Source organism: Equus asinus, chromosome 13, assembly GCF_041296235.1.
Source record: "Equus asinus isolate D_3611 breed Donkey chromosome 13, EquAss-T2T_v2, whole genome shotgun sequence".
In the NCBI taxonomy this organism is placed as follows: Eukaryota; Metazoa; Chordata; class Mammalia; order Perissodactyla; family Equidae; genus Equus; species Equus asinus.
In genome coordinates, this window is record NC_091802.1 from 36,416,736 (window position 1) to 36,443,653 (window position 26,918).

Genomic DNA, 26,918 nt, shown 5'->3' on the forward strand with positions numbered 1-26,918 from the left:
CACTCATGCACACTCCCCCCCCACACACACACTCATATGTTTAAGGCACATTCTCTGGGTCAAGCACATACAGGGACGTGGATAACATGAAATCTGATCCCTGCTCATGGAAGTGGGGCCCAATCCCCAGACCCCTGTCCCAACCCCCTCCCACACTGAGCCTTTGTTCATGCCCCTCCCTCCACCTGGGACACCGCCTCCTGCCTCTCCACCCAGCTAGGCCTCAACTTGCTTTCCAGGCCTGGTCTCTCTCCCTTCCGACAGAGGGCACCCTACATCATGCCGTCTCCCTGCTCCACCTTCATCCTGCCTCTCTAAGGTTCTGAGCAGCTATATCGCCCCCAACAGGTTGGGGCTTCTGGGAATAGAGCCAGTGTCTTCCTTTGGTCCATGCTATTGGCTACTCCCCAAGGGCAAGGGCAGTGGGGTGTCCTCTGAGGGCAGGAGATGAGTCTCCCCCCTCTTACTCGGGGCTCCTGAGGGCAGGGGCCACATCACCTCATCAGACTGGGGTCTCCTGGTGAGTAGCACCTATCTCCCTTGCTTCCTGCATCCTCCAGGTGTCTGGGCACAATGCTCCCCAAGTCCACCTCGGCCACTCACCAGCAGGGTCTCAGACTTGGCTTTTTTGGCAGCAGCCAGAGTGACAGGCGGGGGGCCCTGGCCTCCCCCTGGGTCCAGCTGTCGCCGCCTGCGCTGTGGAAATGGCGGTCTGTCCCCAAGGACCTGAAGAAGGAAGAGATTTGCTGGGAGGAAGGAGAGGGAGCAGAGGTGGAGAGAGGAAGAAAGGGCAGGGGGAGAGGCAAGCTCCCAAAAGGGCACGAGGGGAGGGAGGGGAAGACACTAGCCTTTCCGCCCTGCGGTATGCAAATGAGATGCAACACAAATGAGATGCAATAGAAAGATCCCTGATGGTGTCCTTACAGAAAGAGTGAGGTTGAGAGGGTTGACGAGGTCTCCAGGTGGCTGGCAGGGCCAGGACCCATTGCCGTGGATGGTGATCGCAGTGGGGTACAGCAGCCATTTGCCATTGATGACTTCATAGGGCCATTCCAGCCCTAGGACCAAGGTCCCCAGGGCTGTCAGCCCTTCCCCCATTGAGCCCACCTGTGGGCACAAGGGGTGTCATGGCCATTGTCTCCTGCAAAACCACCTCCATCTCACCAACCCCTAACCCTCACACCCTCGGACCCCAGACCCAGAAGGAAATCCCCCATCATCCTTCCCAAGAGTCCCCAGCCCAGGATCCTAGAGGCCTCCTTACCTGGAACTCATACTTGAGAGGGCTTCCCACATCCTCCACAGTTTTCATGCCAGACTCGCCCATTACTGTCCCCCCAAAGAAGCTTTGTAGCCGGTGACTCACCCTAGGAGTAAGAAAAATGCTGGAGTCATCGGGGACAGGAGGGGCCCTGGCAGAGGGGGTGGGCACCGAACTTGGTTAACTACAGCTCCTCTGACATCAGGCAGATGAGACAAATCCCAGCTCTGCCATGTTCTAGCTGTGTGGCCTCAAGCAAGTTTTTATCCTCTCTGAGCCTCAGTTTCCTCTTCTGTAAAGTGGAGCTCATAACAGTTGCTATGTCATGGGGCTGTTGTGAAAAGTCAATGAGATGATGTATATAAAATCCTTATCACAATGAGCTCTTAAGAAATGATAGGGCCACACCAACGCCTTAGCCCCAGGGTTGCCAATTCCGCCACTGCCACCTGGTTTGCAGGGGGAATAATAATAACAATAATGATAGTGATTACTGTTTTTCAGGGAAAGGATGACCCAGAGGAAGTGGAGGCCTGAGGATCCCAGGCCAAGAGAGGTGTGTCAGAGGAGCTTGGGAGACACCTTGGGGACAGGGAGACCCCAGCTCAGCCACAGCAGGCTGGTGGGGGAGTGGTACCCACATGCTGAGCGAGGCCTGGAGCGTGTAGTCCACTAGCAGAGTCAGGGTCACGGGCCACAGGTCGTCCTGGTGACTGGACCTGGAGAGGGAATGCAGGAGGTAGGGGAGATGTGTCAGCTGAGGCTGGGGCTGGGGGAGGCCCCAGGACACCTCAACCCCGACATCAACCGGCTTCTCAAGGTCACTCACGTGGAGAGCTGCAGCTGTGCCTGGAGCTCCCTTGTGTGCAGGGTCACCCCGATGACCTCGAAGGCGATGAGCAGCTCCATCTGCCAAGAGGGTCAGGGAGGCAGAGAGTGGGGCTGGGGAGGAGTGATGCCATGGGGGACAGAGGCCCTGAACACTAGGCTAGAGAGCTGGGTCTCTGGCTCCTCTTCTTTCTCCCCATCCACTTCCACTCCTTCACCTTCCTAGCCTCATCTTCACTTCCCTTTACCCTTTTCCTCCATCAGTGACACCTCTGCTACTTTTGAGTGTCATGATCTTGAATAAGTTACTAGAAGTTTCTAAACCTGTGTTTCCTTTCTGTAAATCAGCATCTACCTCCTCAGAAGGTTGTCAGAATTGTATCATATAAACGAAGCAAAGTGTTGGGGTTGGGGCCTGGCACAGAGTCAATGCTGGCTGGTTTCCTCACCTCTGCCTGCTCTAGCTTTGGGCATAGCTCCCTAGTGGCCCCATTTTTCTCAGTCTCTGGGTCTCTCTCCACCCTCTACTGTATCTCCTCCTCCCCTACTCTGGCTCTCTGCTTCAAGGAGGCCCTGGAAGCAGGCAGGCAGAATCAAGAAGGATAAGGAGCTCATCAGAGGAGCAGCCTGGGATCCACAGAGCCAGGAAAGTGTGGCCAGCGCTCACCCTCTGGTTCCGTTTGAAGGGGTTCCCCAGCTCGCAAATGATGGTCTCGTTGGCCTGGCAGGCCCCAGGCTGAGGAAAGAAGACGAATCATGTCTGGGTGGTTAGGGTAGGGCTTCTCCCACCCCTCCCGTGCGGTACACGGTCAGAAGCCCTAAAGGCTTGAGAACTGGGTTCTCAAGACGGGTCTCAAGACACTGCAGGCACCTGAGGAGGCCCAGCCCAGAGGAGGGGGAACACATGGCAAATAACACATGTAAATGGCATGCATATAAGGATGCAAGTACGCAGTGGAGCCCTGATTGGGCTCTCAGTCGGGCGGAGGGCACTCACAGGGCGCACGGAGGACAGCAGCAGGGCGGGAGGCACCAATAGGGTGAGCAGCGCCTCATGGGCGTCTTCCCCAGCCCGCTCCTGGCTCTGGGGGTTGGTCACATTGATGCTCAGGAGCAGTTTCCGGACATCTCTGCTGTACTGGAGCCTGCGGGGGCGAGGAGCCCCAGACTGAGCGCAAAGCCGCGCCCTTGGGCACTCCCCAGATCAATTAGGCCCTACCCCTTGGGATTACTAAGTGAAGAAAGCCCCATCTCAGGACAGCCAGGCCCCGCCCTCTAGTCTCACCTGGAGAAAAAAGCCCCTTTACCCGCCCCAGCCGATTAAAGTCCATCCTCTCAGATGTGCCTCTCTGAGGCCCCTCCCCTCAGATCTTACCGGGTCTCTCTGATTTCCCTGACAATAGGCTCCGCCCCTCCAATCCTATTAGCCAATGAAATCAGCCCCACCCCGGGCCCATTGGCGCGGCCCACAGCGCACCTGCTCAGCCGCTGTCCCTGCTCCGACACGAAGGCCGCTCGCATCTGCAAGTTGCTGTCGCACTTGTTGTCCTGCCCGCACTCCTTCTGGAACTGGACCTAGGGGTGGCCAGAGGCGTGAGGGGCCCACCACCGACAGCGCCCTCCCGCCCCACGGCCCTCCTGGCCCCCGGCCCCTCCCACCTCCGTGTGGTTCTCCAGAGCCTGCGCCTGGTTGAGGACTGGATAGGCGTCCAGGGACCGCGGCCCCAGCCGGGGGCGCTCGGGCATCCGCAAAGGTAAAGAGTAGTTCATGGAGATGATGATGGGACGGAGTTTGTCGCGGACGTTGTCCTGGGAAGGAGGGCGAGCTGAGCCCAGGTCTGCACTGCCCCCCTCCTCAAGTTGAACCCCCGGGGGGAGCTGAGCCCCCTCCACCCTGAAAACCCCGCAGTAAGGCTGAACCCGCTCTGGTCCGACCACCAAATTGACCCCCTTCCTACCACCTTGATTCACAAGCTAGGACCCGGGGCTCCTCCTCTCCAAAGATCCCTGGGGCGGGGGGCTGGGGGGGAGTGAGCCTCCCTTCATCCCCGGGCACCCCAAGTTGAGCTCTCCCTTTCTACCCTGATGTCTCAGAGAGGGGCTGAGCATGCCCCCCACTCATGGATCACTTTGCCCCAGAGCTGAGCTGAGCCAAGAGTCTCACACTCATCACTTTTCTCAGAGATGACAAGCTCTTTGGCCCCCATCCCCACTCCGAGGGTCTCTCTCTCTCCTCCACCACTGCTGGGTGCTGTGCACTGTACCCCCTACAGGCCTGTGGCCTTCCAGGCCGACCTTGCCCTTCTCTGTCTCTGGGGAGACTCCAGTCCCTCACCCTTGAACTGGGGAGATAACCTCCTCCAGCAATCGTGGAGCCCATGTCTCGCCCCTTGCCCCTCCCTCACCATCAGGAGAAGCTCCAGCGTCTGGCAGCGCATCTCGGGCATGGAGAAGAAGCCGTGGAAGACAGCTGACTGGCTGCGCGCAAAGCGAAGCCGGGGTGGACGGCGGTCCCGGTCGGCCTCCAGAGTGTAGGCCAAGGCTGCAGGGGGAGGGGGGTCAGCAAGTGGCCAGGTGAGCATGCCCCCCTCGCCCTGCACCCCAGCACTCACTGATGTTTCGCCTGTAGTTGGGGTTCCCAGCACTCTGGTTGTAAGCAAAGCACAGCTCCACCTGCACACTGTTGGGGGCGAGGGACATACAGGAGGGCCTGGTTACGGTGGGACCCTGGTATCCAAGCCCTAGCTCTCGCCCCTTTACTGCGCAAGGGGAAACAGGGCCCTTAGGGGAAAGGCAGGGGCAAAACTGGGGAGTCCACAGAGTTGGTCTGGGGTGTCCCTGGCCCCTTCCTTCTCCACTTCCATTAGAGCCATAGAAAACAGGGTTAGAGGTCACCAATGGGGAAACTGAGGCCCTGAGAGCAGAAGGTGTTGCCTGAAGTCCTTAGTCATTGGCCCAGCCCAGTGTTATGCAGGATCCCCAGTCCAGCTCTCCTTCCACCACCCACTCCTCTGCTTCGCTGCTCTGTCTCCCTTTGCCTTCTGATCCAGTGTCCTCATTCAAACAGAGATCTTGGGGTCATCACCATCATTATCGTCACCATCCTAGCAACTAACATTTTTTGAGCACTTAGAGTGTACAGGGCACCATGCTAAGGGCTTTTTGTACATTATCTCATTTAATTTTCACAACAACCCTGTGAATTGGTTATTATTATTAACTTTGTTTTATAGGCAAGGAATTTGAGACTCAGATTAATAATTTGCTTGAGGTGGCTCTCTCTCCTTCCCCACATCTGTCCACCTAAGTGTCTCCCTCCCTCCTCCTCCTCTAGGATCTCACTCCCCAGAGCCCGCCCCTGCCACTGCAGTGGGCATAACTGGGATTTGAACCAGGCCATCCAGAGCTCCCGGTCCAAACCACCATGCCGTACTGGTCCCGAGTTCATCCACTACCTCATGCAAGGAATTTTGCTTTTTAATGAGGTTGGGTAGGGAGGGCAATGCTTATGCCAAGGATCAGCCCTCTCATGCTGGGATATCAGGAGTTGCCAGGGAAGGGGCTTGGGAGGCAGGGCCCCTCCTGGCCTGCCCATACATAAGGAGGAGCGGGTGTACAGAGCAGGGTCTGAGTCTCACCAGGAGGTGGCCGTGCAGAGTGCAGGGTCCAGCACAGATGGCCTGGCCACCAAGGTCCTGTGGAGGATGTTGATGACAGGCCGGGCCCTGCATAGAAGACATGCAGCTATCAGTACCTTCTGCTTGTCCCAGGCCAGGTTGGGGCTCAGGTTTGTGTGGACCTGGTGCCAAAGGTAGACAGACATGGGGCTCCACGCAGACAGGGCTGGGAGAGAGAAAGACCCCTATTCACCATGGCCCTGGCTCACCGCAGCAGCACGATGCGGTCAGACAGGCTCCCCACTAGCAGGTCTGGGTAGAAGTTGTCATCCACATCCATCTGCCCACTCAAGGAATAGCCGAAGGTGGCCAAGCCAGGCAGTCCCAGCTTCTCTCCGTGGATTACCTGGGGGTGAGGGGAAGTGGTGAGGACAGGCTCTGGGTGTGGGGCCCAGGGGGAATAGGGAGGGGGTGGGTGAGGGACAGGAGGGAAGGCCCCTCAGTCCCTGTCCGTCCATACCTGCTGGGGCTGTCTGAGGAGCCCCCTGGAGCTGCTGTGGTAGATGTACACTTTGCCCAAGCCCTCGAACGGGGCTCCTACAGCAATGTCTGGGGAAGAGAGGCAGGAGGGGTCACCCCGGGTACTGTGGGCCCCACGTCTCTCCCACCCTGTGCTGCAGGCCACAGAGCCCAGCATGGCATTGACCTCACCCTGCCAGGCAGTGCTCAGACATCAGGGAACAGAGCTGTGCAGCTTAGGATGAAAACTGGGGCCGTTGGAAGCCCAACTGCCTCTTTTTATATGTGGGAAAGTAAGTCCAGGAGAGGGAAGTGACTTATCCAGAGTCACACAGCAAGTTTATATCCCAGGCAGGCCTAAACTCCAGATTCTTGATAACAGGCTGGTGTTTGTTTTCCCTTTTTACAGTGCCTTCCATCTCCCCACCAACTTCCCCTCGAGACACCTGGTTCTTCTGATGACATTGACCAGCAGGGTCACAAAAGCAGGTGTCTCCTTTGGTGACTTTACCAGGTAGTTATCAGGCTCTCGTCTCATTTAACCCTCACCAGAGTGCTGGGGTAGGTACTGTCCCCACTTTATAGATGAGGAGGCAGACTCGGAAACCCCCAGACACACAGCCAACCGGTAGAGATGAGGACATTGGAGCTCAGGTCTAACACGGGGGGCTGGAATGTTAATGACAACACTGTAACGAACGTTACTTGTTCAAATGTCAAGACTTTTAAAGTTCTGACCATTATTTCCACAAATAACCCCCAGATGTTTTATAATCTTCTTAAACTTTACTGAACTCCTTCTAGTGTGCTGCTTTGGATCTGATAAGGCCCAGGTAAGCAGGAGGTCAAGCTTGTTGGACAAGTATGTAAAGGTCCTGAGTGGAAACCAGACGACTCTTCTATCAGGAAGTGCTAGGGCCACGTTCATGGAACATTCTAGCACCTCGTTTGGCATTTTAGAGGCTCCTCTGCCTTCCTTTTGGTCCTCAGCTGTGTTCTGGGAAATTGAGGATGTCAGAGGCTTCCAGTGGCTTCCAGATAAGCCAGGTGCTCCCGGGGCAGCCGGGCTCAACCCCTTGATCTGTCCTTCTCCCTGACACCCCAGGTCTGATTGGTCCCCTAGTCCTGCAGAGCACTGGTGACATCCCCTATTCCGGGGTTCCCATCTCATCCCAACTCTTAACATCCCACACCCAATATATGACATTCTTGATCTTAACACCCCCAGCCTTTCTCCCCATCATCCAGCCCACATCTCCCTCCAGCTCATCTTTCCAGGTACCAAGCTATCATGTCATATCCCTGCCCCCAAACCTCTGAACATCCCTCTACCATTAACCAAATAACAAGCCTCAGTTCTTCTGCCTGGATTTCAAAGCATTCACCCCCACCCCCACACTACCTGTCCAGCCTCATCTCTGACATGAACACCCCACACCTGCTAGATTTGGGCATGCCATGTGAGTGTCCCACACTTATGTTATACCCCTTCTGTTCCCCTCCACTGTGCACACTCAGCCCAGCCTTCAATGCCCAGGGGTACGTCTGCTTCTCTAGGAGGTCCACTGAGCTTGCCTCTGGTGGTTCCCTCTGCACGTCCTCTCTCTAGTACCAGGTAGTTATCAAGCTCTTATCTCATTTAACCCTCACAAGAGGGCTGGGGTAGGTAGTGCTGTCCCCACTGTGAGCTCCCCAGGCCTGGGCCTCATCCCGTCTCTCCTTCGGGCCCTGTCAAGCCTGGTATGCAGTTGGCACTCAGTCAGTGGGTGTGCTGGGGCAGGAGTGCTGGCTCATACCCTGGAATCCATCCTGGTTGATGTCACCAATGCTGGCCACGGAGAAGCCGAAGGCGGAGCGACTGGGGCCGTGAAGAAGGAGGGAGGGGTGGGCAGGAAAGGAAGTGCCTGCCTGGTTCATGAAGACATAGATGGCACCCCCTACCTCCTCCTTCCGCTCAAAGTAGTAGGGAGCACCCACCAGGAGGTCCTGCCACCTATACAGGAGAGGAGAGGGAAATGGAGTGTGGCGTCAGCCCCCAATATGCAGCATAGCTCTCGTTTAGCAGGCATAATTGTGCCAGTGTACACGGCTGTACAAATGGTATCTCTGGGCACAGGTTATGGGAAAGACATGGAAATGTCAACATGACCCATTTAATAGAAAGCACATATCATAGAGGAGCCATGCACGCACAGATCACACCCAAACAGCCTGCATCCACTAGAGCCATAATGACAGGCATAGATACGGAGATGCAGGTGTCATGCAATTGACATGCAAATACCCAGAATCCCATAAATCTGATTACAAGTCAATACACAAAATTGACTTGCAAATCCCTGCAAACAGCATGCAAACAAATGCACAGTTGCAAACTTCCATTTCTCTGCCCTGGCTTGGGCAAGCCCGCCCGCTTCACCATTCTCCTGGCCCCAGAGAATGTCCCTGGATTCTCACCCATCATTGTTCAGGTCTGCCAGGGCAATGGCGCTGCCAAAATAGGCGCCCACCTGCGTGCCCTCCAGCACCTGCCTCCTCCGCAGGTCTCCGCCTGCCTCCTGGCTCAGCAAGAAGACAGCACCCATATGTTGGTGCCGCGGGGCACCCGTCACAATGGTGATGTCCGTGGGATGCAGGATCGCGCTGCCCACCTGCACCGTGTACCCTGGGATGGAGGGAAGGTGGTCAATCGAGGCCCCAGTAAACTCTATCCCATTCTACTCTGGACTCATCCCTCCAACGCCCCCCCCCCATTATCTATTTCTCTATTCCAAGTTAGGCAAGAAAGGGGACCCTGGATGCCCAGCCCCCAGTCCTGCCTGCACACTAGACCGTGAGCTCCATGAGGGTAGAGACTTTGCATCTTGGATGCATACAGGTGATGCTCAACAGGTGTGTGCTAGTTGAACTAAATGCCACTAGTCACACCTGCACCCTGGCCTCACTCTTCCACCAGGCACTGGAGTGAGAAGGCCAGCGTGCCAGGGACTGACCCCCTTCCTCCTCTACCACCCAATGAGCCACCACAACTGCACTCACCAATGTAGAGGTTTCCTTGGTCCTTGGGCTCCTTGTAACTGTATTCAGACAAATCCCAGTCCTTCCGCTGAATCATATAGCTGTTTCCTTGACAAGGATTTGGGGAGGGAGTATAAGTCACCACTCCTTTTCTCCACCATGTCCAGGGCCCCCAGATGAGGATAATAATAACCCTTTTTATTTGTGAGCACTTTGCCATTTGTGGACCACTTTCTCTTTACTTTAACATGTGTGTAAGTTAGTATGATGGCCTCTGTTTTGCAGATGAGAAAAGCGAGGCTCAGGGATGGGAAGCCACTTGTAGAGACATGGCTGGAATCGGTCATCCAGGCTCCTGGATGCTAGACGATGTTTCCCCCACTCTAGACACGGAGGGCAGACTCCACGTCATCATCTCTTCCTGGTCCTGGCCCCAGACTCGGGCTGCCTACCTGTCCCCTGCTCCCCCGGGCTGCTGCTAGAGAATATCTGCGGCCCTGGCATGGTTCTAAAGGACCAGGGGGTGGGAGGCAGGACCAGAGGAGCGAACAGAGGCCTCAGCCTCACGTGAGCCCAGAGCTGTGACTATGCCCCAAGCTACCTGTCAGTCAAAAGAAGGAGATTTGGGGCTCCCTCCACCTGTTGATTCTGCAACAGTAAGTGTGTGGTAAGGGGCGAGAGGTCACTGTTGCTACAACCTATGTGGCGGAGAGAGGCGGAGACGGAGGGAGTGTGAGCCATCAGACCCCTGAGAGGAGGTGTGAGCCGTGGTAGTTACAAATTTGGGTCTTGATACAAGAAAATACTCTGCAGCCCCCTCAAAAGCCTGCCCTATATGTATGGACATGAAACAACGCTCACAATTTATTGCTAAGTGAAAAGAGAAAGTAGCAGAACAGCCTGTTTAGTGTGATCCTGCATGCGTGTATTTTTAAAAAAGATATCTATATATTCTAAAATAAGTCAGGAGGATCCACCAAACGCTTAGTAGTAATCCCTGGGAAGTGGGACAAGGGAGATGGGTCGGGGGGACACTTTTACTCTTTATTGTACCAAATCCTACTGTGCCATTTTGTAGTTGTACCAGGAATACGTTTTATTTTTTTCAAGTAAGTTTTTAAATGGTTACGCTGGAGTCAGATGGACCTGCATACCAATTCAGGTTTCATAACTTACTGTTGGCCTTGGGCGATTTATTTCACTTCTCTGAGGCTCAGTTTTCGGTAAAATGGGTATAATAATCCTTGCCTCATAGAGTATTTTAAGGTTAATTAAGATAATATGTGTAAAGCCTCCGGCACATAGTTTGTTGTTGTTATTGCCATCAAGTTGATTCCGACTCCTAGCAACACTGTGTGCAGCTGAGCAGAACCCTGCCCAGTCTTTTTGCTCCATTCTCTCACCTTCCTGCACTTTATCAGACAATGCTCCACTGCTATTCATAGGGTATCATGGACAATTTTTCTGGAAGTGGGTAGCCAGGTCTTTCTTCCTAGTCTGTCTGAGTCTGGAACTCCGCTGAAACCTGTCCACCATGGGTGACCCTGCTGGTATTTGAAATACTGGTGGCAGAGCTTCCAGCATCACAGCAACATGCAGCCGCCACAGTATGACAACCGACAGACAGGTAATGTAGTTCCCTGACCCAGAAACAAACCTGGGCTACAGCAATGAGAGCACCAACTCTTAACCGGTAGCTCATCAGGGCTGGCTCTGGCAAAGAGGTCCTGCCTCTTCTGCCCTCTGGTGTGGAGGGTCTGGGCCGGGTGTCCCAGTGGCTAACCAGGGTGGTGGTCCTTGCTCCTCCTCCCTTCCCCCATGGTCCCCACCTTTCCAGTTGTAGGCACCAGGAGCGCCAAAGTACACAGTGTTCTGGGTGAAGCCGCCGCTGGTGCCCAGCTGGCACATGCCCGTCTCCAGGTAGTCGGTGTTGCTGTTGCACATCTCGTTGTGGTAGGTCTGCCAGTCATCAGTGGGGTCCAGCTTCAGGTCATTGCCCCGCACATAGCACTTGCCCACCATGCGCCGCTGGTCCTCCGACCCCGACCACAGGACCTGGGTGTAGCGGTGGGCACAGACCTGGGGACCCCACCCCAACACACATAGTCTGAGCACACTGCAGGGACTTAGGGCCAGCTGTCTCCTTGGCCCTGTGCACCTCTGGCTTTGCGGGAGAGGACTTGAAAGGGGTCTCCCCACTTTCCATCTTCCCACAGCGATGGCTGGACCTGCCTCTCCTTTCCAGAATTCAGAAATCTGCTCTGAAGGTTGGGAACTTTTTGGAAGGCCAGAAAGTACCGGATTCGAGAGTGGCTTAGAGATCTTGGCAAAAGGAAAAGAGGAAAGAAGGAGGGGATGTAGGGTTCAGGCTCTCAAGTCTAAAAAGAGTTAGATACAGAGCAGATTAAGGGACTTGCTCCTCTGCTGTTCACAGAGGCCCTGTCCTCATAATGAAGAGGTTATTAAAATAACAACAGCAATAACAGTAGCAGCAGCTAACACTGAGTGCTTGCCGTTAGCCAGACACAGCTCTAAGCTCTTCACATACTAACTCTTTTAAGCCTCTTAGCAACCCTATGGAGCAGGGACAATTATTTCCCCCATTTTAGATAAGGAAACTGAGGCCCAGAGAACCTTGTCTTTGAGTAAGCTCTCACATCTAGAGAGAGGCAAAGAATATTCAAACCAAGGCTGTTGGCTCCAGAGTCTGAACTCTCTAGCACTAGGCTGCGCTCCCTCTTGTAGCTTCTCCAGCACATGGGAGGTCTCGATAAATAGTTAGTTGGCAAATCCATCAGAATAGGGTGTTTGTAAAACAGCCAGGGGCCAGGTGAAACCCAGAACCAGGCTGAGTTCTTGTTGGATTGCTTTTTGTGTCCCTTCCAGCTGTGAGCCCCACTAGCCCTGGGTCAAGCCTGTCCTGAGTCACTGCTAAGTTTCTAGTGCTACCACAGTACGTGGCACATAGTAGGTGCTCACAAAAAATGTGTGGCACACAGTAGGTACATGGCACAGAGTAGGTGCTCACAAAAAACTTGAATGAACAATGAGAGAGCTGTGGAAGGATCTAGAACCGCCTTCAATGGAATCCTAGACCCGTACCATCCATAACAGGGCTCTAGAAAACATGTTTCAGTGAACTGGTGTAAACCCAGAGCTTAAAACAGTGTTCAAAGGTAACAGAAGTCACAACGGTGATGACCATGGGGGTGACGATTGATTGGAAGCGGGCACACTTTCTGGAGTGATGCAAATATGCTATTTCTTTAATGGGTGTTGGCTACACAGGTGTATAATTTCTCAAAACTTGTTGAAATTTAAAATCTGTACATTTTGCTGTATGTAAATTTTACATCAATTCAAAACATTTTTAAAAATATTGTCCATCTGGGACTCAGAAATTGAGACACCAGGGGCCAGAACTGAAAAATGTGGGAAGGAAGTGACAATTGTCAGCAGGGAGTGGCCCCCAAACCCAAGCCGGGTAAGCTGGGGTCAGCAGGGCTGCGCCTCTTCCGCCAGCCAGCCTCCCAGGAAGGAGCAGCCCAGGCCGCACGCCCGCCCGAGGCACTCTCTGCCCTTTCCTCCTCCAGTTCCCTCGGCTGTTCCCACGAAGGGTGAGCAGCCAGGAGGAGGGGGGCATGGGGCCAGGAGGAAGTGGATGATTCAACAGGACCCAGGCCATGCTGGGCCTTGGGAGGACAACAACACCCTGCCCCCCGAGGGCAGGACCAAGGGACACACATGTCTGTGGAGACAGCCACAGAAATGGCCATTTGCAAGGTCCCAGCTCACATACTGAGGACTCCTCTCCTGCGCTCTGCTTCCCTCCCCAGCTCCTGGGAGACGAAGGAGAGGGCTGGCGGGGGAGCCAACAGTGAGTGCCCACTTACCAGGACTCTGCCTGCAGGGCCCTGGCTGGCCACAGTCACTCCAAGCCACATGTCCTCAATAATGTGATGGGTAGGGTCACCTGTGGGCATGGGAGGGGTCATGAGCCAGGGCATCTCACCCCATCTTCCCAGTGCCCAGATACTCCAGAGGGCAGGGGTTGGTCCCCCTTGGACCCTCCACTCCAGCAGGGCAGCCCTCCCTTCTCCCCTTCTCTAGCCCACCGTTCATCTGAGCTCCCTGAATCCCATATGGTCCCACTCTACTCTACAGCTCCCTCTTCTCAGCTGGACAAAAAGTGACTAGACACTGCCCAGGCAAGCCTGGTATCTCCTCCAGGTCCTCTCTGTGCTACCCCCTTCACCAGGCTCCTGACCCAGCACTGAGCCCCAGCACCTTCCCCTCACTTTTCTCCTTGATGTCCATCCGCTCACAGTCGTCCTTGTGGGCAGTGAGTGGACACAGGTACACGGCACCGGTCCGGTTGGTGTAGCCATCAGGCACGGCGAGGTCCCGGGGGGCACCAGCCAGGAGCCTGGGGGGCAAGGAGGTAGTGGGGCCTGGGCTCAGACTCCCCAAAGCCCACTTCAAACAACTTGCTGTTCAACATGCATTTACTGAGCGTCTGCTCTGTGCCAGGCTCTGGGATCAGGAGATGATGAGTGGATCCTAGCCCCTGCCTGCCAGGAGTACCCAGTGCAGAGGAAGGCAGGTGAGGAAGCGGACCCCTGTAGTCAGCGGCTCATGAGAAGAAAGCAGGGAGCAAACCAGCCCAGACTCAGCATGGAGGGCAGTCAGGGAGGCCCACAGAAGAGGGGGCCCCAGGCGGAGTCTGAGGATGATGACCAGGGCTCACCAGGTGAAGAAGGAAAGGAAGGGCACTTTGGGGAAAAATACGGTATGTACAAGGGCCAGGAAGCATGAGCAAGCAGGGTGACTCAGGGATCAGCCAGCCCTCGGTACCGCTGGTGTCCAGGAACTCGGGGAGGGACAAGAGGGCAGGGTGGGGAGGGCCTTGGGGACCCACGGAGGGATCTGAAGCAAGGGAGTGACTTGGTCAGATCTGGGTTTTGGAAGGAATGCTTTGGCCTCTGAGATGAAGGTAGACCGGAAGAGAGCAAGACTGGAGGAATCCTGGCACGGGGACCAACTTCTGGGGGCTCTGGGAGAACATCGGATGGATGGGGTGGAGTTGTTGTTGAGGGCCTGAGTCCTTCCTCTCTAAGCCATCTGAGGACTTAGATCTGGGAGGCCTGGGCCTCTAAGTGACCTGGGTGATGTTTACCCCCTGCCACCACAGGTACATAAGGAATGAGGTACAGCTGGGTACCTGACACTGGACAATACAGCCCTCGGGCAGAGTTCTGGATCAGATTGGGGGTGGGCAAGGATTATCGCCTTGCCTCCGGCCGGCCCATCTTTAGGGACATGGAATGCAAGATCCTACAAGTGTGCTTAGTGCCCTGGCAACCCATCCCATTCCAGAGAGGTGACTAGAGGACCAGAAGGCAGGGTGTCAGCCTTGAAATATCTCAAAAGACAGTCCTTATACCACCAGCATCAGAAATCCCCAGGATATTTGTTAAAAAGGCAAATTCCTCAGCTCATTACAGACCATTGGAATCAAATCTGGGGAATGGAGCCCTGGAATCTGAATATTTAACATGCACCCCAAATATCGTGCATTCTGATTTGAGAAGCCAGCTCTACCACCCCTTGCTCTCCTGGCATCATCTCCCTGTAGCCTCCCTGCCAAGAACTCCTCCTGGATGCTGATGGACCAGGCCTCCTGGGTGGCAGGCACCTCCTAGGTACCCCTCCATCTGGTCCCAGCGACACTCTCACCCTGAGGCTCCCAGCTCAGAACCTGGGCTCTGGGCCTCCTGCCAGAGTCTGAAAGTGTAGAGCAATGGCCCCACCTGCAGCTCCTGCCTGGGACCTGTGATGAGGGCTGCAGGGAGTGGGCAGGGTAGAGCCTGGGCATGCCAGGGCTTGGGGTGCCTCCGCCCACTGGATGTCAGGAATGCACTGCCTGAGGGTTCCGGGAGTGGGGCGGGACCTCCGCCTGCGCCTCACAGCTCAGCTCAGACCTCACCCTGGGGAAGTGTTCCTGGGGGCAGGGGTGCAGCTTCTCTATGTGGAGCAGTCCTAGGAGTGCCCGCAGGACCTGGCAGGGGGCCAGTGTGGCAGCCAGGCCTAGTTAGTCACCCTCTGTCTGGGCTGGGGAGGGTGCTTGGTGAGTCCGCTGCCTGACCACCTGTGGACGCCTGTCCCTGGCATGCCTGCCTGGTGAGCCTAAGGGCCTGGGTCTAGGGTTTGTTCTGCTTCAAGGGGCAATTTCCTTGCTCTCTCTGAGCCGTGAGTGCCTCATCTGTAAAATGGGGACAGCCGCTGTCCCACCAACCTCCAGGGTTGTTAGGGGAACAAATGGGTTTTTCTTCAAAAGGCCTTTCTGACTATGAAGCCACGGCCCACCTGACCACTGTCGTTCTGATTTCTCGTGGCAGCGGGCCTGGCCCTAGCACACTGCCAGGCCTCCCTCCAGGAATTTCTGCCCTATGAGGTTAGAGAACCTGGAGCGGAGGGCAAATAGCAGGCTAGTTCAGTGTTCAGAGGCAGCACAGGATGGGACAGAAGTAGCATTTCCATGGCCTAAGGATAGCAAGCAATCACTAAAGTGAGGGTGGGGCCCCCCTCTGGCTCTGGCAGCTAGAGGCATTCTAAGGTGGGAGCTCAGATTTGGCTGGCAGTGGAGGCTGGGGGTTGGCTACAATGACCTTGAAGGGCGAGTCCAGGCCTCAGTGGGCGAGGGGTCCCTGGGGAGCCCAGGTTGCATTCCAGGGCACGCAGTGCAATGGAGGTGTGGCTGCCCAGCTGCTGCCCTGCCCGAGTTGTCAGGGCAAGAGGTGGCTGAGGAGCGGGGTGGCCTCATCTCAGAGGGAGTGAGCTGATGGATCTTTCCTTTTAGCCTCCTGGGGTACCTACTGAGATGGCAGAGCTGGGTATAAATGGCAATTGGATTGCAATAAATACCCTTCCCATCTATACCCTCTAGGCCCTCGCCCCACACGTGCCCACTGATGGATGGTGAGGCAGGGCCAGCGCCCTAATCCCAGCCCCACGTCCCACGCCCCTCCCTCCCCAGAGATTCCACAGGGAGCCCCCCCCCCACCCCCCTGGAGTATTTTTAGCTCTTACTTGGCCTGCTCAGAGGCCCCTTAAGGACCTCTGGCTCCCAGCCCAGGATCCAATGGGTCTACAGCCAGAGGACTGTGAGTGGATGGGGGAAGGCCGGTGTGCAAAGGGTTAGGTCCAGCTTCCAGCCACTGGCCAGGTGTGGGAGAATCCAGAGGGTGGAAGAGACCGCAATGATACGCAAATTTACATGTAAGTTAATATGCAAATTTAAATGTAAATTAATATGCAAATGAGCACCTCTGCTCCCTGCTTTTGGGTCTGGTCCAGATCAGAGAGTCCAAAAGCTGACCCCTCCCAGACTGCCATTGAGCCCACCCTCCTAGCAGCTGGGCTGCAGAGAGGTGTGGATGGGGCAGGGAACCCCTCTGGGAGGTAGAGGATGGGTTAAATGACCTCTCAAGTGCTTTCAAACAGCTGCCTCTTCACTCTTGGCCCCAGTCAAACAGCTCCTCCTGGCCTCTGGGGAGACCCCTGAGCTCCAAGTTCTGGAAAAGCACTTCCTCACCCCTGCCCCATCCCTCTTCCCAGGGGGCAGTTCAAAGCTAATGGAACAGCCAAGTAGAAAGCAGTAGAGTCGGAGGAGGCTGGGGAATGGGGCCCAGGGCTGTCAGGGCATCAGGCTGGCTCACCCTAAAGAGAAGAGGCCCCCCTGGGGTGGGGTAATGCTCAGAGAAATAGCCTGTAAGATTCAATGTCCCAGACTCTTCAGGGAGGTGCTGGGGGGGCTCCAATGGGAAGATTTCAGTTAACTTGGAGGGGGCCAGGGGGGCCCCATGACTTACTCCCCCACCTCAGGCCGGGAAGCAGGTTGGGGAGGGGCTGTTCCAGCTCTGAGCCCCCAGGTGGAGCGGGGGCAGCTCTCAGCTGCTTGAATCCCAGCTCTGTGCCAATCCTGCTGCCCGAACTAGCCATCTCCCCAGAGGCTGCTGTGGTGGTAGCTGACACTGCAGCCCTCCCCATCCTCCCTACTTCTCCTCACGCTGCCCACCCAGCCCCCTCTGCCCTCGGTGACTCAGCCCTAGAAGCAGGGCAACAAGCTGGAGGAAGCGAGAGAATGAGAGAGGATGAGAGAAAGAGGCCTCGGCCCATGCCTCTGATAAAAAGGAACAAGGCGGTTTCTCTCATTTCTTCTCCCTCTCCCTGGCTCCTTCGTATTTTTTCCATATTTGATCCCTTAGGGCATTCTTCATGTCATCTAACTTCAGTCCCTCTTGCTGCAATGGACATCCTCTTCCTCCTTTGTTTAGCTCTGACCAAGCCCCTTCACTTCTTTTTCTACAACATCAGGCTTCCCCTACCTCCCGCCCAGTTGAAAGCTCCTGGGCCTGGACTGGTCATTGGAGAGAGCCAGAGGAAAAGGACACTAGGCACGCAGGTCCTCTGCCTGCATCCACAGCTGCTATGCCCATTTCCTCTGGCGTGACCCTTGGAGGCTGCCAGGAGCCTGCCCTGCCCGGGGAAACATGTTTTAGGAGAGCACGGCAGGGAGGCCTGCTTCCTGCCCACCTCAGGTATGACCTCATCTTCCAGGAGCCGCAGCCACCTCCGCCCCAGGCTTCCAGACACTCTTATTTCCAAGAAAGGGCGAAAGGGAGAGAGGGCCCCGAAGGTGTCTCCCATGGCCCACAAGGTCAGGCCAGACCAGAACACCTGGATTCCCAGGAGGGAATGACAGAGCAGGTGCTGGGGGCCGGAAGGTCAGTGGCCATCTCCCAGAGGAACTGTCCCTCTGTTTCCCCAGGCTCCGCATGCATCTCACCAAGAAGGCCAAAACACCTTGGTCCTCTGCCCTGCTCTTCACCCCTCACTTCCAGAGACTGGACACTGGGGCCTGGGTTGGGGTGAGCCTCCAACGTCGTGGACAGGGAACTCCAGTCCAGAGATGTGTGGGATGGGGAACAAAGAGGGTCCACATCTGGGTTTTTAACCATTTCTGAAATAAGACCTTCTTTGAGAATAAGATGAAAGCATTGCTCTCCCCTCCTCCTGCCCCCAGAACAATGCACAAACACGCAAGGTTTTGCGTATACTTTCAGAGGTCCCTGCATCTCCTGACAACCTTCTATGAACCCCGGGCTAAGAGTTTGTTCAGGACCATGAACCCTCCCCCTTTTCCAGAGGGACTTTGAGGCTGACAATATAAGACCACAACTTGACTTGCTGGTTACCCTGAGCTGTATACTCAGGCAGCTGTTCACATCTGGCTACACAGCTGGCTGCAGCTAAGCCCAGCTGGCCCAGCTGGCTCTCCCAAAGGGCCAAGGGGCAGGATTCAGTGAGAGGAGGAGATAAGCCAAGATACAGAACCACCCCTGGGAAAGACTGAGGATACCCAAGACAATGACCCAGAACTCTATCTAGAACTACCTGCTCCTCTGAGGTTCATTAGTTTTAGAACCTTCTGGACTCTTAGCAGGCCTAATGCCATCTCTAGCTGCCCAGGAAGGAAAGTAGAAGCCCTCTGCTCAGCCATCTTGGGTGAGGCCATGGGTAGTAAGGGTGGATGCAGGTCCTGGCTTCAGCACGAGAGCCCTCAGCTGCTCCCTGGAGAAGCAGGCCTACGCAAAGCATTGCACACACATCATCTCATTAAAGCCCCACTATCCCTCCATGAAGAGGGTGTGTTGCCCTCCCCCTCACACATGAGGCGATTAAGACGCAGGTATTAGTGACAGATCCAAGATGGGAGACTGGCAATGGGACTCTGGAGCCTCTCCTCTCTCCATGATGCCAAGTTGCCTTTTATAGGCCAACAGAGGCAGGAAGGAGCATATAGATCCAGGTCCAACCCTTTGGGGAAAACTGGTCCAGAGAAGGGGTATATTTTGCTTAAGGTTGCATAGCAAAGCAGGGGGTAGGGGGTGGCGGATGTTACAGAATCCATTATTTACTCCAGCTTTCTATTGCATGCTTGCTTTTCTGATCTCTTTACACTATGTTGCCTTATATCATGCAGACTCAGCATTGAAAATCTGCAGATCTTTTTCTCAGCTGGGGCAGAAAGAGCACCAATATAGAAACTTGTGCTGATGGCCACTTAGGGTCTCCAAAAGAGGGAGGGTTGGCCGAGGCCAGACCCCAGCTGATGGGGTCAGGCTGGGAAGAGCGTGGTGGCCCTGGCCTCTGCAGAAGCTAGATGGAATTGAGGCCAAGTAGGTAGGTAGACTGGGCAAGGGCTGGGCCAGCGGGGCAGGGGCCAAGGCTGGGGCAGAGTTTGGACTTTGGACATTCCAAGCTTCCTCAAGTTTCTGCAGGCACCAGCCAGAGTTGGGAAAGGTTTCAACACACCATTAATCTGACCACGTCCTCTTGCTCAGCAGGGGTAGACACCAGGTGGGGGCACATGTATGGTAGGTCACTCAGCTCAGAGAGGTAGATGGAGCCTGCCTAACCTGTCCTAACCACCGTCCCTCCTGGGGCAGCCTCACCTCCCCCAGCTGCTCTCTTCCCCTACCTGCTGACCTCAACACACTGAGCCCATGGCAGAGAAGCCTCTGAAACCTGCACATGCCCCTCTGGGCATGAGTGTGTACGGGTGGGGGGTAGGGGGAGTGGGGTTTGTGACACAGCAGCTGGATGCAATCTCCTTCTCCTCTCCCCCCATGCCTAACTCTTCCCCCTCCTTCTCCTTGCAGCTGTTGGGGAAGGAGAACAGAAGAAAGAGAAAAACACCATTTCCCTCTTCAAACCAAAACAAACACACTCAGGGTTGAAGATTCAACATGAATCTGTGGAATGCAGGGAAGATGTCTGGTGGGAGGGCAGCACTGCTGGGGGCTGGGGGTGGGCAGGAGACCAAGCAGGAGTTGGGACAGTCCCTCCTCTCTCTTCTACTCCCCCATCCTCAAGAGGTCAGTGGGAGTGCCTGGACAGCTCCAAACGCCCAGACTCACCCATCACTTCACTAGCAACTGCCAAGCAGTTGAGAAGGCCCTCCAGTCTGGCTCTGCATGGGGTGTGGCTGGCACGGCTGCAGACTAAATACGAGGTGTAAAGGCTGGAATGGGCTTAAATACATATGCCTATAGGTTCTTCCCAGGAAAGGGGGAAGGGGGACCCGCTAGGTGTTTATCTTGCAGCTTTCCCCAGCTCCCAGCCCTGGAGAGAAGAGGGGTTCCGTAGGTATTAGGTTCACAGAATGGGAGGGGGCTCAGACCCCACTTCTGTTCTCAAGAGAGGTTTAAAGAGCTGAGGGCCTGCGTCTAGACAGGTTCTGCCCAGGTCAGCACTCGCCAGTGATTACTGTCCCCCATCCCACACCCAATACCTCCATTTCCCGCCAAGCCTCAGCAGCAGGAGGGTTGCCCACGTCCCCGCCCCCTTAACCCTCGTTCACAAGAGCCGGCGGCCCGCGGACCTGGAAGCCAGCGGGCCCGGGGCTGGGACTCAGCTCCAGATCCGCACCCTGCACACACACTCTCTCTCCCACCCCACCCCTGGCAGCCTCACTTACAGGTAGCGATGCTGCAGCTCCGTCTGCCGATGGAGGGCGACCGAGTAGCCGAAGAGGCTGCCCGGGTTCTGGGCCTCCTTCACCACCAGGAATCGGGTGTCCAGGTTGAAGGCGGAGGCGACGCGGCCGCCGGCGGCCACCATCAAGGCGAGCGCGCAGAGCATCGGGCGCGGGACGCGGGCGGCGCGGCTGGGGCCGGGGCCCATGGCTGCAGGCGGGAGCGGGGGCCCGGGCGAGAGCACGTGAGGGCGTGGAGCTGGGAGTGAGGACCTGTTCACCTGCTCCCCGCGCCGCCGGAGGACACTCGGGCCGGCCGCGTCGCTGAGCCCTGCCGCGCTGACCAGTTTCTGGCTCCCAGTCCCCGTCAGTTTCACGTCCGCTCCGGGTCTGCGCTTTCAGATTCCCCTTGGAGGTCTGCAGGTCTATTCTCCCTCCTGCCCTGCTGCCGGGTCACCTCCCCACCGCCCCGGACACCCTGCACTCCAGCTAGTCCCGGCCGCGCCCCCTTGGCCGCACTGTCGCCTTCGATCCGGCCTCAGCCGCGGATCTCAGCAGGCAGACCGGTCGACCGCAAGGAGGACAGCAGGGAGGGGTCCCCCCCAGCGCGCGCCCCGCCTCCCCACGCCCAGCCCCGCACCTCCCCACCTTGCGCGCCCAGCCCAAGCTCCGCTTTCCTTCCGGGGAAAGAGAAAAGGTCCCGGCTCCGCCACCGCCTCTTAAAGGGGCAGCAGCGCCCCTCCCTCCTCATCCTCCCTAAACCGACTCCGCCCTCTCCCCCAAACACCTGTCGGGAGCCCCCAAAAGCTTGTATTTCCTCTCCCCGCCCCTTGCTCCTCCGGAGAAGCGTTGCCTATCGAGCAAGATGGATTGGACGGGCGGGGCCGTGGGTGGGATTTGTCGGGCCGCTTTGCTGCGGCTGCTATTGCTGCTGGAAAGGCCATTACAGGCGCGGCCACTTCTGCCGGCCCGGCCCGAGAGCCCCGGCGTTGTCGCATGTGGCTGGGAACGACACTCGCGCACCGCTGGCTGGAATGCCCGACTCGCCTCTGCCACGCTGTGAGTCCCTGAGACGCGGCTGGCGGTCTCTGGGCGTTCTTCCTCGCATCTGGCCCCTTTGCTGTCCCTGTCGAGATTTGCTTCTCTTGCCCACCCGCCCCTACCCACTCTGATCCAAGCTAGTAATGGTGCCTCAGCAAAGCCAGGCACATATTTAACAGTGGTGATAACCAAGTATCGCTAATTGTAATTAGCAACACGACACTGTTTTCCCCAAAGGGCTGCGCCTTCTGGTATCCCTTGATGTGAAAGTGAGTCCTTTCTCCTTAGAGTGCACTGCGTCCCCAGTGAGCTGGGCCCAGACTGTACCCATTTCTTATCCGATCTTGCCTTCAGGGCCCAGCCCAGCAGAATTCCAAAGGTCCACTCCTCCCGCCCAGGCTCACACTGAGTGTTTGGAGACTGGGCGGGGACGTCAGCCCCCACAGGTGTGTAATAGGTGGCACCAGGTGGCGGCAGGTGGGCAGGGCCCATGGTTCTGGTTACCCGCAGAAGGATGGAACTTCAAGAGGTCACTATTTACTCACTTGCGTCTCACTCAAGTTTCCCTTATTGCAGCGTGAAGACCCATTTCCCCTGAGCATTCTTTTCTCTAGGCTAAAGGAGCTTTCTTATTTGGGTCCAGGAATTCAGCCCTCAGCGTTCACTCCCTTGAAGTTCCGTTTAGAGCCCCTAACTCTGAGAGCTTATAAGAAGAAGAAAACTGTGGTTTAGTAAGTGCTTCTGCAGCAGGAATTATGCTAAGCACTTTACAAATATGTTAAATTAAATCCTCAGAACAATCTTTGAGATGTTATCTCTGTTTTAAGGTGAGAAAACTGAAGCTCAGGGAGGTTAAGCAACTTAGCAACTTGGTGAAAGCCACACAGCTCAGATTTTAATCCTGTGTTATCTGATCCGAGCGACCTTCTTTTTTTGAGGAAGACTGGCCCTGAGCTAACATCCATACCCATCTTCCTCTACTTTATGGGTGGGACGCCTGCCACAGCATGGCTTGATAAGCAGCGCGTAGGTCCCTACCTGGGATCCGAACTGGTGAACCCCGGGTCGCCAAAGCAGAGTGCACAAACTTAACCGCTATGCCCAGGGCCCTTCCTGACCACTTAGGCTAATAATTAACATTTGTACAATTCTCAGGGCAGATCTAGGCTTGGTGAGGCCTGAAGCTTGTACAATTTGGAGCCCTCTTTAAGGAAAAGAATAAAGAACTAGGCATGCAAAATTAGACTCAGAGCCTGGAAGGGGACTTGAGCCAAATTTTACAGCTGATGAATCATTTCACGTGCAGACTCTCATTTCATCCTCCTGGCCTCCCTTTGAGGTCCAGATTATCATCCTCATTTGACTTATGAGGGAACCTGGATGTTCCAGGTCACGCAGCTCATAGGCGGCAGAGCTAGGACTGGAAGCTGCTGACCACAGCAGTGTCTTTAAGGGACAAACTCCAGGCAGATGTTGGTCAGACAGTCAGACGTACCTAAACAAAACCAGCTGTGATAACAGCATTTTCTGTGGTGTTTGTGGAGAGGACACTCATCCCTGTCTGCCTTTACAACATTTGTTCCCAAGCCGTGGCCCCAGAGCCACCTAGCCTCTCTCCGTGGTCCACCTTGTGGCCCAGAGCCTCCAGGGGTTAGGTGATGTCTGAGGTCAAGGAACAGGATGCTGACCTGGATGGAAGTCACCTTGCTCTCCTTCTAGCTGGCTGCTGGGTCCTCCACCTTGTTCCAGAAGAAGGAAAGACAGACAGGGCTAGGAGCTCAGGGGCCGGGGTGGACACTCAGTGTGGGCAGGGGTCCTGCCTGAAATAGCTTTGAGAGTCCTGTGATGACAGATGGGCTCCATGCCAGGCACTATCTCTATGGCCATCCCAAACAGGAATGACCAGCATGTCCGATCCCAGGGCTGGGAGCAGGAAAGGGATGGGGGATGGTTTTTCCACTCCAGGGGAGTATCCAGAGGGAATGTGGGAGCGGGAGCAGGGGCGCCTGGTAGGGGGAGGACCCAAGCTAAGGAATGTGGGGGAGTTTCAGATCTGGGGGAGTTGGAACGGGGGTAGAGGGAGACGTGGAGACTGGAAGGGTCTCTGGGCTGGAGAGATGCCGAAAGAGAAATCTCAAGTTAATGCCAAAGGTTCAAAATCCTCTGGTTTCAGTGACATTATCATCTGCAGCTTCATCTCATCCCTCAGTTGACTTTATCATGTCAACTCTTCCCCATGGAGAAGGGACCCACCTAGAAATGTAGACACAGAGAAACAAGGGCGTGTGACTAACATGTGTAATGAGGAGTCTGAGTCCGTTTTTTGATGTTTGATGGCTGACAGCTTTGAAGCTGTCACCTCTCCCTCTTCCCCGTGTGCCTCACACCTGGACAAGCTGACAGGACAGCCTGGGCACCCTCCTTTGGCATCCCTGAGAGATTCAAACCGTGTAAACCCCTTCCTGCACAAGTGTACACCCTGACCTCACTCCCTAACTACATTAAAAACCCAGGCCAATCTCCTTTCCTTCCTCTCTCAAGCCATTTTGGACCCACTTGAGAGGACAGCCCTGCTCCCCTAGAGACCTCAATTATCTAAATAATAAACCGTTTCATACCCTCTTGGTGTGTGTGTGGCATCATCAGCCTTGATATTGAACCAAACCGCAGATGACCATGATGACATGCAAACTATGGGTTCTGCTGTAGGATCAGGAAGGCTTCCTGGAGGAGGAGTAGCTGGACAAGGGAGAAGGAGGAGGAGGAAGAGGAGCTAAACAGCTAGCAAGAGGAAGCTTTGGGAGAGAAGAAAGCGGAAGAATTGGGGCCGGGTTTGAGGTGAAGTTTTCCCGGTCGCAACAATGACAACATCAATATTCTATAAAGGTAGCTTCCATTTATTCATTTCTGGCTGGGGACGCACCAGCCTTCCTCTGCCTGCCTCCCCCAGTGCACACCGCATCTCGCTCTCCCAGAGCCCCAGACCACACCACTTGCTCACTCACTTCTCACGGGAAGGTCAGCGGGTGAACATGATGTGCACAGGCAGCTGCTGGAGAGAGAGCGATGGCGTGGAATTGTGGTGTCAGGGGAGTTGAATGCAAGCTATCTTCTGCCCTCTCACCTTGGGCAGGTTACTTTCCTCCTCCAGGCCTCAATTTCCCCTTCTGTGAAATGAAATGGCTGGAGGAAATCCATCGTTCCTCCTCTACCGGCATCCCTGTGTCCCAGGGCTCCTAATATTTGTTGAACTAGGTGGACCAAAACACTGCTAACTGAAGTGAGACTCAGGTCTCTATCTCTGACTTGAATTGAAAATGCAGATGACTGAGGAGGGAGGGAGGAGGGGGGAAGCAGTGAAGTGTGAATGTGTTTATCAGATTTCCTTTCTTCTGTGACCCAGATACGGGGCCAGCGGAGGCAGGCGCCTGGTCCCGGCAACTTCCCTGGCTCAGAATCTGTCAGCCTCAAGCATTCATCGACAACCTGCTGTGTACCAGCACAGAGCTGAGAACCGCCAGGGGTGTCAGAGATGAACCAGAGCATCTTCAGGAAGCCGGAGTTTCATCCTGGCCTCACATTCTGAAAGCTCTCAAATTCAAACAGCCTAAACCCACATTGCATTGTATCTAGGGCTGGTGCTTGTGTGGTCACGGGATGGGGGTGTTTGAAAGAATATTTTGGCTACCATAATTTAGGCAAGGGGTGAGGTATGCTGAGCAGGGACAGGGGCAGAGGGAGGGAGGGAGAGGGTGAGTGAGAAGGAGCCAGGCCACTGACTTGACTTGGACTCCAAGTACAGGTGTGGTGGGGTGTGCCAGGGCTGGGAGAGGGAAAGAGCAGAGGGGGCAGGCCTCAAACATCAGGAAACTTCCCTGCCAGCCAGTCCTCCCCCCAACCCCCCATCTTTCTAGTTCCTCCAACCGTCTCTGTAGTGCCCTCGCTGCCACCCGTGGCCTGGCCTTGCTGCACATGCCCTAACCTCCTGGCTGGGAGATTAGGACTCTGGTGGGCTCTACAGAGTTCTCCATCTCTTGCCAAGGTGGCCCCTTCAAGGTTGAGAGGCTATGGGGGCCCATGTGGTAGCCCCAGCTGAGCTGAGTCCCCAGTCCTCAGGGGCCTTGCTATTTCCTAGGGAGATGCCTTCTTACTGGCAGGGTTCTGTGCTCAGGTGGGAAATCCAGGCAGATTGGGGGCTTCATCTACCTCCCCCGCCCACCCATACTAACTCCCTAAAGACTCTGCTGGGGGTGGAGGGCCATGTGTGGTTATCCCTGGAGAGCTCCTGCATATACGTGGGTTGGAATGTGTGTTTGTGCATGCATTCACACATGTTTGCCTATGTGATGACATGTCTCCAAATGCTTTGTGTACATCTGAATGTGGAAAGGGAGCCGTATTTACTGAGCACCTACTGTGTGCCTGGCCCTTTGTGTATGTTATCTTCTAACAGTCCAAGGAGGTGGAGCTGTCTCCCACTTTACAGCTGAAAATGCTGAGATGACCAACCTCCACTACGTGCCCCCTACCCACCCTGTGCCCCCAGTCATCTTGGCCTCTGTTCTTCCAGGATGCCACAGCTTACAAGTCACATCCTCTGAGTGGGATCACCTGTCTGCTGTCCCTGGAGTGAGGATCCCATCCTTGGGTCATCCTGGCCCCTTCCAGCTCCCCCACCAGACTGAAGCCCCCTCCCTCTCACTTAAGCCTTCTCTCCGTGGGCACCAGCCTCCTCCGATGGGCAGACCCAATAGCTGTCTTTGGTCCTTTGGCCCTGGCCTCTCTAGGGTGACAGCAGTTACCTTGTGGACTGCCCTCTGTAAACTCCTCTGCGCCCTCTCCTGGTCCTTCTTCCTGACTGTCCCTTCCCAGCACCCTTGCCCCCTTGGTGAGACTCCTCAGCCCACCCTGGGCTTCCGTTCACATTCCTCATCCCTCTGTCTCTCCAGACCACCCCCTGTGCATTAGCATTCTCCTGCATGCTGGGAACATGGGCCCAAGCTCCTCCAGGCTCCAAGCTTGAGGTCCAACTCTCACGAACCACCTCTAGCTGGCCGCCCACAGGCCCCTCAGAGTCCGAGTGTCCAGAACGGGC

The 26,918-nt window shown here is 55.7% G+C and overlaps 1 protein-coding gene and 2 long non-coding RNA genes across 5 annotated transcripts in view; 2 read left to right on the forward strand and 1 right to left on the reverse strand.

Moving 5' to 3' along the window:
- Positions 1-21,671, reverse strand: part of ITGA3 (integrin subunit alpha 3) — a 28,567-nt gene extending 6,896 nt beyond the window's left edge. The window contains exons 1-22 of one of the 2 annotated variants that reach the window (XM_014833770.3): positions 21,431-21,669; positions 20,786-20,993; positions 13,542-13,669; positions 13,137-13,216; positions 11,073-11,322; positions 9,265-9,351; positions 8,683-8,890; positions 8,022-8,218; positions 6,227-6,315; positions 5,976-6,112; positions 5,728-5,814; positions 4,702-4,769; positions 4,495-4,631; positions 3,749-3,898; positions 3,567-3,664; positions 3,087-3,234; positions 2,757-2,825; positions 2,091-2,170; positions 1,903-1,980; positions 1,265-1,367; positions 925-1,107; positions 604-726 (exon numbers count right to left, since the gene is read on the reverse strand). In XM_014833770.3, coding sequence (XP_014689256.1) covers positions 604-726; positions 925-1,107; positions 1,265-1,367; positions 1,903-1,980; positions 2,091-2,170; positions 2,757-2,825; positions 3,087-3,234; positions 3,567-3,664; positions 3,749-3,898; positions 4,495-4,631; positions 4,702-4,769; positions 5,728-5,814; positions 5,976-6,112; positions 6,227-6,315; positions 8,022-8,218; positions 8,683-8,890; positions 9,265-9,351; positions 11,073-11,322; positions 13,137-13,216; positions 13,542-13,669; positions 20,786-20,993; positions 21,431-21,533 — 2,811 coding nt within the window. In that variant the 5' untranslated portion in view covers positions 21,534-21,669. Of the gene's footprint in view, positions 1-603; positions 727-924; positions 1,108-1,264; positions 1,368-1,902; positions 1,981-2,090; positions 2,171-2,756; positions 2,826-3,086; positions 3,235-3,566; positions 3,665-3,748; positions 3,899-4,494; positions 4,632-4,701; positions 4,770-5,727; positions 5,815-5,975; positions 6,113-6,226; positions 6,316-8,021; positions 8,219-8,682; positions 8,891-9,264; positions 9,352-11,072; positions 11,323-13,136; positions 13,217-13,541; positions 13,670-20,785; positions 20,994-21,430 lie in introns of both variants that reach the window. The other variant, XM_070483046.1, reaches the window with a different exon arrangement.
- LOC139040039 (uncharacterized) lies at positions 10,731-20,105 on the forward strand. 2 transcript variants are annotated; one of them, XR_011493795.1, is made up of 4 exons: positions 10,731-10,870; positions 11,081-11,196; positions 13,774-13,846; positions 19,968-20,092. It is a non-coding gene; the product is annotated as an uncharacterized lncRNA (long non-coding RNA). The 2 variants fall into 2 exon arrangements; XR_011493796.1 differs by lacking the exon at positions 13,774-13,846 and having other exon boundaries at positions 19,968-20,105.
- On the forward strand, positions 21,665-26,232 carry LOC106826436 (uncharacterized). Its single transcript, XR_006512253.2, has 3 exons — positions 21,665-21,841; positions 24,533-24,709; positions 25,227-26,232. It is a non-coding gene; the product is annotated as an uncharacterized lncRNA (long non-coding RNA).
- Positions 26,233-26,918: the final 686 nt, after the last annotated feature.